Source organism: Xiphophorus hellerii, chromosome 8 (genome assembly GCF_003331165.1).
Source record: "Xiphophorus hellerii strain 12219 chromosome 8, Xiphophorus_hellerii-4.1, whole genome shotgun sequence".
NCBI classification, from domain to species: domain Eukaryota; kingdom Metazoa; phylum Chordata; class Actinopteri; order Cyprinodontiformes; family Poeciliidae; genus Xiphophorus; species Xiphophorus hellerii.
In genome coordinates, this window is record NC_045679.1 from 22,373,280 (window position 1) to 22,384,714 (window position 11,435).

Genomic DNA, 11,435 nt, shown 5'->3' on the forward strand with positions numbered 1-11,435 from the left:
ACTCCGGTGCTTGTGCACAGTTTCAGTTCATAAATAGATCAGTCAAATACTTTTTCTGTCTGTCAGGTCAGACGCTGCTTACATGCAGGGACTGTTTACTGACTTACTTACTCGAGTCAGAACTCAGTCCGAGAAAATGCAGTCACAGTTCACAGTTTACAATTACTCAACCCAGTTCTGAGTAATATATTTAAAATTTTCCTTTCAGTCTTAACAGCTTTGTTGTTTTAAAAGTTTCTAACATTCACAAAAAACGAGGGACTACAATCAAACACACATATTGTCTTAACACCTCACCACTCAGAGGCCTGAAGACTATTTCTAAATATTACCTTAAAAAATAAAAGATAATTTGACTCATTTTTTGGGGAACATTACAGAAGGTTACAGAACTTTTAAGTTATTAATATGCTCCACGCTGTCTGTTTTTGTTTGTTTTTTGGGGGGGGGGTTCATTTAACTGTTGACTCATCGAACTTTGCACAAAAGTTCCAGTGTGACTGGACTGAAGATTTCAGGCACAAAAGGCAAATAAAGAACCTTGAACTTAATATCTTGTTACACTGTGAAGATGGTTCGTCTGCACTGGTGAGGATTCCCTCACGTCGGCATGCTGAAGGCTTGGAGTGACTGGCATATCATGGGAGTTGGCCTTGTCTTGAGTAATTTACTCTGACTGGGGGAGCTCACTACATCTATGTAGAGAATTGAATTTTCAGCTAAACAAGGTGAAGTAATTGATAAGTATAACACCATGCCAAAAATTAACTTGCATTGTAGCACACTGTAAATTGTGTATCTTTTACCCCAATACACACATCAGTGCTTAATTTCTTCACGTGGACCCATATAGAATTCATTTTTAGATACGTCAATATATGAAGCAAGATACTACGGCACTGTAGAGTGCCAAAATTTAGACTGTTGCACATCAGCAGTGGCTATGTACTTGTCGTAGGAGGCTATATCCACTCCGAAGCCAACTACTGATCTGAATAATGACAGGCCTGCACAGATAACTGAGCAGTGGATGTTGGAAATAAGTAGGGGACTACATAATTGAGTTATCATTGAAGAGGCTAGTAACTAGCATGCATAAGCTGCTCAGCACCCAGTTAAATAGGCTGGCCACTCAGTTACCTGGTGGTGGCCTGTCATTATTTAAAGTTGTAGATCTGAATGGATATAGTCTCCTGCAACAAGGATGTAGAAAAGAATAGCTTTAGGATAGTACAAATTATACTGCTGTGATGCAACAGTTCATATAAAGAAAAGAGTGGTTGCTTTAAAGTTTGTCATAAAACATTAAATGTGTGGTATTTTTGGATCTATTACCAGATCCAAAAATAAGTTTTCATTAAAAAAAAAATTTTTTGATGCATGGTAGCTCTAGAAATATGACAGGGAACCATACATCATCATTTCTTCCTCAGTTTTTCAATAATGTAAACAAAATCTGTCTTTCCATTCAAGATGGGGTTATTAACTTGAGAAATGTATAATACATGGTTCCCTGCAACTAAATTAGCAAAATCTCTGCTGGAGTTTCCCAGGCTTTCTCTAAATTACGTGGCAGCCTTTTCACTCCACCCATGCATGCCTCGTTTCAGGATATGAGAAGAGATTGCACTTATATGAGACTGCCTGACACAAGGAGGATGTTTTTTCTTCCTCGCAGTATGTTTTACTTGATGTTGTACATGACACATCTCATGCTAGGCGGTGTACCGAGGGGAAAACACTGATTCAGAAACAGAATTTGATTATGAATGAAACAATAAGTGATTACAACAGTGGAATCAGATCCTAATCTAATTATGTCTGTTGCTTAGCATAACTTACATTTCATGCACCGAATGTACCAGTTTTGTACAATTCGGTTAAAAGAAGAATAAGAGGTAGTTATCTCTCATGATTCACATGCACAAGAAGAAACTGGACAAAATCTGAACTCTACTTAACAATGTAAGTAGAGTTTTAAAAGAAATGAGGAAAATTCCCAAAGTGGTGTCCATTAGGAGAATGACTCAGCCAGATGAGAGGAAAGAAAAGCAGAGGAGGCAATATGAAGAGATTCAAGAGGGGTCAAGAGTGAGTGCTGGAATCATTTTCAGCAGTTCCACTGTTTTGAGGTAGCGAGAGACCACAGTGACATCCTTCAGTTTTCAACACAGCTTTGGGTCATTTCGGATTAAGCCAAAAAAAAAAAAAAAAACTGTGGTAAAAGTGTTTGCACATGAACTGACCACATGTGGCACCTCCTGGAAACAGAGGGATTTTAAGGAAGCACAGTGACTCCGATTTGGCTACAGAAGCATCAAACTCACCGATGCGTGGCCTCAAACCACGAATATGCACAGATGGAGAACTGAGACCACAACTCTTTGCTGTCGTGTTTGCCCACACAAAAGTAGGAGTTTAAAATGTATTAAGATGGATTCAACAGACATCATTGCTGCTGTATTTTCCTCCATCTTTCCGGGACGGTAACGAAGCAGTAGAAAAAAGAAATAAGTGATCTTGAGTCTGTTATACTTATAAGCTATGGTTTCAAACTACACTGAAGGATAGCATAAAACAGTGGGTAATTTTAGACTAAAGGTCAACAACCTGAGAAAGTTGTTTGTTCACAATCATCCACCTTGACTTGCTATAAATAGCTAACAATGCTCTCTGCTGCCACTGTTGAGGAAACTTGACACAGTCGCCACCTAAAGACCAAATCACATCGACAGTATGTAGAACAATATAGCAGTACTTAGCAGAACACGGACGACTGCAAGGCTCAATCAGTGGCTTCAGGACAATGGCTGATTTACAGTATGACAGCAGTGCTTAGAGACTGACTGTGCAAACAACACGAAGGAAAAAAAGGCAGTGATGAAACATTAGAGGCTGCAACAAACGGTGCTGGGAAGGGATTGAGTCACTGTTCTAAAGACAAGATGACCAATCGGTTCCAGCAACGGTTATCGTTCAGTTTTGAGGGGAGACAACAGCTCCACTTACATAAGATATCCTTATGTAATCCAAGAGGAGCACCTGATTAATCGTTTTTGTATGAATAAACCTCCCCTATTATAACATTTAGCTCATTCACCAGGTGTTTGCTATACCATCTGCTTTTTACAACTTTTATATACTTTTTAAATCATTTTACTTGTTTTATAATTCATTGTTTGATAAAAAAAAATGAATGAGACAATCCAGATGTACTTGTAATTATGGGTGACATGGGCGTTAGTTCGGGGCAGCACTTGAAAGTGTAGACAAACAAGTATAATATAAAAACACAACTCATTTATTTGTCCCTGAAAAGTTTTCTATTGCTTTTATACATGTGCACGCAATAGGGAGTTGATGCCACCTGCTTGCTGGTGAAAATAGAGAGGTCAAGGTATGGTTGCTGTCAATCATTGAGAATCTGTGTGGTGTGAGGCCCAAGTTAGTCTGTCGTCTCCTTTAGTAGAAGTGGTTGGGTGCAACACCTAAAACAATAAATTAACAATTAACAATTTATACTGAAAACACAGGAAAATATGTCCTCTAAGAGTTCAGCTTTTAGATAATGAGATATGCAGATAAACAGTCTTTTAGTAAAAGTCTAATTATTTTTAATTTTTGTGCCCATTTTTACATTAGGCCATTGTTAGGATATCTGCTTCATGTCAGGTGTTTCATCAAAATTTAAATCAATGTTTTATCTTCCAGCATTCACACTGTTGTTTGGCAGGAAATGTAGTTCTTTCTAGTTTTGCTGGCGCTGCTTTACAAAAAGCAGAATAGCAAAAAGGTACAATAATCTGTGCAACACACAACTGAAAGCTAGAGCTAAATTTAATAAGTGCTACGTCTTTATTTTTGCTCAAATCTAGCAAAAATAGATTTGAGCACAACAAAAAACGACAAGAATAGGAGTTGAGTGATTAATTATGACACATTTTTATGAAATACAGTGAATCGGTGGTGTATTTACTCAAGGTTATTATAAAGTAAGAATCTCATCAGTCTATTCTTATTCCACACACATAGCTTACAAGTTGATAAAACAGTAGCTAAAAGACTTTAAATGAACAACTTAAAAGACAAAGTCCAAAATCAATGTACAATACATTTCCTTTAATAAAAGCTTGGTTTAAATCTATTATCGCCACCTGTTTATCTGCATATCTCATTTTTCTAATTAAATCCTTCTTCATTCTACCCTCCACTCTCAAGACTGAACTCAGATCAAATGCGGACGCGTTCATCATCATTTCAGCGTCACGTTGTTTCGAAGGGGCCTGAGGTAGTATCACTGAGCCTGCAGGTGTGTGGTGATGAGTGTAAGATTTAACGAGGAGCCCCGCTGTAGGCGGGCCCAGCTCTCAGGCTTTGATGGAAACAAGGTAGCTCATATTTCAAGTCCTGCGATGTCGAGTGAGCAGCAGGGGGGATGCAACTGAACCCAAAGCGGGGAGTTCAGGGTGACTCATGATGATATATAGGGAGAAGAAGAGACTGAGGAAATCTCAGCCTAACAACAGGCTGCTTCAAAGTCTAAATAACACTTCAAGAAAATCAGCTGAGACATCTCAGAGCTGGGAATGCACAACCAAAACAAGTCTAGACCCCTTTGGCGAAGTGTATTGAATGTCCCTTGTCTTTCCAGACAATCCTTGGCACAAAATTTAATCGAGAACGACAAGCAAGCTGCAAATTCCTAAACAGCGTAACCGAGCAACCCTGCAGCGTTCGACTCACCTTAAGCTGCTGCTCTTTGATCAGAGTTTCAACCTTGTCCATGCTGCCGCATCAATACGTTGTGATCTGCAGAGAAATCCGCCTTCATTCCACGCAGTTGGAAGACAACTGCATGCATCGGTATGAAAGGTAACGTACATCTACTTCCCAAATGAATCACATGTGGGAAGTGAGAAGTTAAAGGTGCAGAGGTGTGACAGCTGGACGGTTTTCCGCTTTACACTTTGGTTGCGAAGCCCCTTTGACACAGTTCCAGTTTTAGATCTGAGAAGTCTCTTGTCTTTTTATAAAGCAGATCTAGCACGGCGTTGAAGGGTCACTGAATTAATGTAGCTGCAGAATATTCTTGCATTATTTCATGTTTTCTTGTTTTCACTATGGTTTCACTGCAAACCGGTCACATGCGCTACCAGATTTTACTTCCTTCTTTGGTTGGATTTGTACATTATCCCTATTGAGGAAAAGTTGCATGCATGTGATTCATGTCAATTTCTCAATTCTCTCTGCTTGCACAAAACATTTTAAAACACTGCCAACTGCCTGTGCATTTCAACTAGGAGTGTCAGCACAGCTCAGTTAGTGAGCTGAATTCTGTCTAAATTTCGTCCTTCTAGCCAAAAGCTGCAGTAGGGTTACAACAATTCCTGAGCTATCTAGTTGGTAATTTTTCAAGGACAGGATGGTGACGACAACAAACACTCCCAGGCTGTGTTTATAGAGCTGATGAATACTATAATCACTGCTGTGATGTTGCACTGAAGGCATTCAACGTTTTGGAGCTGAGTGACAGCTGTTTTACCTGAGGCGAGTCGCAAAAGCTGAAAACAAACGGCAACTGTCACAATCAGCTCTGCTTCCATTCCCTCAATTACATCAGCATCATAAGTGCTGATGCAATCGTCACAAAGTTTTTAAACCATTTCCGCTAAGATTTCGTCTTCTTCAGCCTTAATGTGAGTAACATTTCACTTAGATGTGAAAGTTTTTAATAAAACGGCAAGCGGACGGCATATCACAGTCCGACGCGCGCGCAGCCTCACCGCAGTCATGATGGTGAGAGGTTAAGCAACCCTGCTCTAGTTTAACTTCACTTCCTATCGCTTGCTTTCCTGTTCGCAGCACAGGAACAACAGGATGAGTGCATCAAAATGTGTCATGCATGTGATGAAGACAGAGCGCTTGATCGCTGTTTTAATAAATGCAAGAATTAGTTCATGCGAAGAGCTGCAGCTAGCTAAATGAGCAACTTTTTACTTTTAGCCAAGCTGTTCTAATGCGATAAGCTTGTTATCACATTACCAAGCTCGTACTAAAAATATCTATTTTATCTAAGAGACTAAAAGGAACGACAAAACAGATAAAAAGCTGGAGAGTCCACCATGGATTCGAATTTAGTTCCCTTAAAAAATCCAGTTTAAGGCTTCCCAAAAGCCAAGCAGGGGACGCAGTTCTACTTGTTAGAATGGAATAGTCAAAGTCCATACCTTACCCCAATTTGTTTTTAAGGATTTTCTATCCATTCTGACTCTGTTATTTTGACAAAACTTTGCAAAATTTAGTCTTTAATTGTGCAAAGCTAGTAGAAATATGCCCCCAAAGAACCAATGGTGCTACTCCAACTGGGCTGAACATAAATGCAAGCCACACTTTCAGATGCTTTTTTTTTGTAAAAGATTTTGAAAACCTGTTCTCATTTTTCTTTCTCCTTCCAATTACAAAGCTTTGTTAGTCTGTATAATCCTAAGTTTGTGATTTGAGCATGTCAAAATGTGGGAAACTTCACCTGGTGTGATTCCTTCTGCAAGTGTACTGTACATTTAGAGTTGCTAAATGACCAAAGCAAAGCAATTTGTCATCTTATTGTGATATTCTTGTCTTGTATTACAAATAAAATACAGACACTTACTAGGTGACCTGTTTACATGACAAGGTGCTTAGCTGCACCCCTGTGCATAATGACTAGGCTTAATTTTAGCCTTCGGTACTACAGACTAGTTCTGATTTGCATATCAGCATGGCTGCTGCCAGAGACAGGAAGGTTGCATGTTTTGCTACTCTGACACAACATGTCAAGCTGTGCACACTTTCCAATACCACGAGCCACCTGCGGAGATGTGCCGAGCGCTCTCTGCTTCCTTGCTGAACATATTGAGATTAAAGGAAAAACTGTCTGGACTCCACTGAGTGTGCCGTGGAAACAAAGCTTTGAGAAAGAAAAAAAAAAGAAGAACAAGAAAAAAAACTCACCCACATTTTCTCAGAGTCAACTTGTACGTGTGTAAGCCTGTGAAACACCTTTGGGCTATACTGGCTTTTCTGTGTGTGACTAAGCAATACTAGTGACTCTCACATTGTAAATGTGAGTTAATCCAAGAGTTCCATGTTTTTCCCCCCAAAAAATGTACTACAACTTCATAAATTTCAATATCTTGAGTATTATTCTTCCTCATAAAAACTCCAAAAGAATAATAATACAACTCGCCTGATATGGACCTACCAGTTTTATATAAAGTACAATGTTCGCAAAACACCAACAACAAAAAATAATAATAAATAAAATAAAATAAAAGTATTTGGGCCACCCCAAAAAGTGCAGCCCTGGGCTTTTGCCCTTGTAAGTCATTTCTAGAGTCTGGCCCCTTCTTCACTGAACCTGTATCAGAAATCCCTTAATGTAGTAGTAATGCTAATCATCAATAATGAGGAATTTTTATTATATGACTCCAATAAATTTAATCCATCAGCAAGTTGCTCAAAGTTATTTTGGTTTGAAGCCTTATAATCTGTCATACTGGCCATCTGGCTGAAACGGTGCTCAGAAACTGAACAAAACCTAACTAGGGTGAAATATAAAATCTTTAGAATATACATGGTTAAATTATAATCTAGATTTGAGCATTTTTAATAATATTTGTCTTCAGATTACATTAAAAACCTTAACTAAGACATGGGTAAGACATGGCTTGTTTAGAGGTTTGAAATGGAAGTAGTAATTGGTTAAAGAGACCCAAAGTCATTTCCCCTTTTGAGGAATTCATCTGCCAGATACAACAAGGACACAGAAACTCCATTTATATCTAGATGAGAGGCCACTTTATTCTTTGTTTTTACTCATTTTATTCTAACTGAACAAATGGATTTACAGACAAGCTAATTATCACCACGATAGAGATTTACCATTTAGAAAAACGTTTATAAAGTTGTCTTTTTTTAAGCAATTCTTTTTACAACGTTTTGCCAAAAACAAGCCAACGAAGGACAGTTTTCTTAATTAGCCCAGATAGCAACTCTAACAGCTACTCAACCACATTTGGACATCATCAGATATTGACAGAGGATTCAATTTAATCCAAGTACACATTTGGAAAAAGGCAAAAGCAACCTTTCTATTTTTTTTTTTAGGAGATTTTACCCTTTCCACTCTACCATTGTTGATAAAATGAACATTACTGCCAAATATTGAGCTCAAGTCACAACATAAAGTTCAGAGGTGCTTCAGGCTTTTAGGTCAGGTGTTTCAAGAAGATACATATCAAACCAAGTCGTATGAAGGTCTATTTCTTAAAAGAAAACATTTCACATAAAATCTCACCGTCATTTATTCAAAAATGAGTAAAGAATCGTGCCAAACGGCAGACTCGGCCAATAAAATTACATGAGCCGTAATATATTTAAAGAAATCCCAGACAAAAGGAATTCCACTCCCCAGAGCTGCTTGTTATCACCTCATAAAAACGGTTGGACACAGGGCTGTTTTCATCATTTTCTGTTTGTCTCTTCCCACCCCTTACATCTAAATACGGCAAAATACTGTAACAGCGACAGAGAGGCAGGCCTGATAAAGGCCTACCTGCCTCCTTGAAAGTCGATTTGAGAGGGACGAAACGTGACATCACAGCAGAGGAATGCATTGCAGTGAGGTCACTGAGGCTGCTGCTTTGTCTCCTCCTGCTGCTGTGCACCGCACAAAGGTTCGGAAAAATGTTGAGCCAACATGAACACGAGGAATATTAGATGCCACGCAAGGTCAGCCTTGAGTTTGTAGACACCAGAGGTGGATTTTGGTAATTTAGGCCAAAATATGGCCTAAATCTGAGCTTCAGATAAGGTGCTAAAAAGCTGAGACTAAAATAAAAGGTTTTAGATATCTTTCTTGATTGATGTTAAACAAACGAATTTGCCAAAGTATTTGCGTCTCTTCAACCTTTCCACATTCACACCCCAAACTTCAATATATTTCATCAGGATTTTCAATGACCAATCACAACTTAAGTTGAATTTGTACATGACCCCCGCAACGCCTTTTACTCTAACACACCTAAATAAAATCATGCTTAACCGGAATCAGTAACCAAAGTTCAAATCTCTGTAACTTATACAGCTGTATCAATACACTTGTTCTGCAAAAGAGCCAAATAGGTGCAACATCGTGCTGCGGAAATTTTTATTTTATTTTTTCTTGACTTTGAGGGACAGGAATATGGATGGAGGGTAAGTACTGGCCTGGTGACACCCAGGGCAGCATCACAGCAGGTTTAGAATGCAAAGCATGTGTATTTGTTGCAATGGGCCTAATCAAAGTCTAGACCTACACCTACCTAAGAATCTGTGGCAAAAATGGAAAACTGCTGTTCACGTAGGTTCTCCAGTCAACCTGACTGAGCTTGACCTATAAAGTTAAGGCAAACATTTACATATTTACATTTGGAAAGCAGAGAAAGTTGCTTCCATCAACTCAAGAGGGCTGAATACAAATACACGGCACATTCAGATCTGTATTTGTAAAAGAAATTAAATCTTTTCTTTTGCTTTGCAGTAATGTGATTTGTGTATCACATGTAAAACCCCTAAAATACATGGAAGTGGGTGGTTGTGAGGTGACAAAAAAAATGTAAACACTGTTTTGTTAAACAGGCTAAAACTTAGCAGTATTGCGTGCGGTAACTCCGAAGCAGCCTGCGACATTGAGTACTGATGAAAGGAAGAACCATGTGTACTTCCTCTAGTTACAGCGAACATACTTCCTGTGAAAAGCAGGGTACATGTGCACAATATTTACCTGCTTTGGTACATGTCCATCACACTGTAACAACACACAAGCAGTGCGAGGAGACAGCCTGCAACAACCGCCCCGCGTCCTTACACTGATCTGTTACATTGAAATTGTGAGGGGGTGTGTGCGAAGCGTGATTTGAAACGCACAAATGTGAACTAAAATGGATGGTGAGCTAGCTTTAGCTGCGGGCTTTTTTAGGGTTTGATTCCTGCCCGTACCTTCCTGCCGTAACCGTGACACATGGAGGGAGAAAACACATTAGCCCCGGTGAACATCGCGACAAATTAGCCTTAATGTCCCCGAGGCTGTGGACGTGCGCAGAGCGGCGCATGCTAATAAAAGCGTTGCAATAGCGGTAAAAGAAAAGAGGAAAAAAAAATGGGGGCATGCTTATTTTTATCTCCGAACCGTTATAGCCTCCCCAGCTGAATAACTAAAGAGTACATGTGTGGCTGAGACTCACCCATAGCTCCGTCCCCCAGCTCATGGTTTCAGCGCGGTGTCCTCTGAATAATCCACAACTGCTACGGAGGTGGTTTTTTTCCTCAACACGCGCATACAGAGAAAACAGCGGCAGGCAGACGGGGTGGTTTTTTTTTTTTTGGTTTTTTTTCCTGTCTCTGATATATTCGCCTGTCACCAGCTCTTAGCAGTGGGAAACGTATCACCGCTCTCAGATTTTTTTTTTTTCTTTTAGTGCCTCATCGTGTCTGAATCACGCCGGATGGTTAGACGCTCCTGCGTAATAATCTTCAAAGTGGATAGGCTCGCTATACGCCGCGCGCTACTCAATGACAGCTGTTCCTGCGCGTGCACTAGCAGCAGAGAGAGAGAGAGAGAGAGAGAGAGGGAAGCATGGCGGGGGGTGTCACTGCGGGGGCTGTCCAATAAAGCCTCAACCACCAATACTTTGCTCACTCACTATCTCCTGCGCAACCGAACAGGGGAGAGGCCCTGTTTAGAAATGCGGGAGAGACGGTGAGGGGTGCTGGGAGGCTCAGGGAGAGGTCACCACCCGTGGCAGATGTTTAATTGAATACTCCCAGTGGGTTGCATGCTAACCTCTGGCGAGCAACCCCACTTTCTCTAGACTTTCGCTCTATAGCTGCTCAATAACCTTATGTAAAGTTGCGCGGCGTTCGCCCTGCAGCAAGCAGCTTTGCCGTCCCGAACTGCGCGCACACAGGATGTTGCATTCAAGTTGCACAATTTTCGACGACAGACTGGCGCAGAGTCGACAGTGATCGTAATCTGCCTTCTCCATTGCCATGACTTTATTCAAAACTTCAGACCTCCTGGCCTGTGGTTGTTTGCATATAGTCAGCTCTCTCTTTGCACACATTTTGTCACGTTGTAACCACAAACCTCAGTGTGTTTTATTGGGATATCATGAGATAGAGCAACACAAATAGTTGGGTGCGTAATTGAATTGGGAAGTGAAAATAAATTCTACGTGGTTTCAAAAATAAAACCCTTAAAAAGTGAGCATGCAGGATGTCTCTCCTTGTAAGGCCAATCGGTCCAACGAATACTACATTGTGAGGACCAACTACTTCTAATGGGACTCAAAGCCCAGGCCATTTAAAAAGAGGTGCTGTTTTTGTGTTAGGGCCTAGGTTTAGGAATAGGGTGTGAA

General features: G+C 40.1%; 1 protein-coding gene across 2 annotated transcripts in view; it reads right to left on the reverse strand.

Moving 5' to 3' along the window:
- The window catches only part of fnbp1b (formin binding protein 1b), a 67,082-nt gene extending 56,453 nt beyond the window's left edge, over positions 1–10,629 (reverse strand). Inside the window, exon 1 of one of the 2 annotated variants that reach the window (XM_032568922.1) lies at positions 10,263–10,629. In XM_032568922.1, coding sequence (XP_032424813.1) covers positions 10,263–10,286 — 24 coding nt within the window. In that variant the 5' untranslated portion in view covers positions 10,287–10,629. Of the gene's footprint in view, positions 1–4,743; positions 4,881–10,262 lie in introns of those variants that run through there. The other variant, XM_032568915.1, reaches the window with a different exon arrangement.
- Between the last annotated feature and the right edge of the window lie 806 nt (positions 10,630–11,435).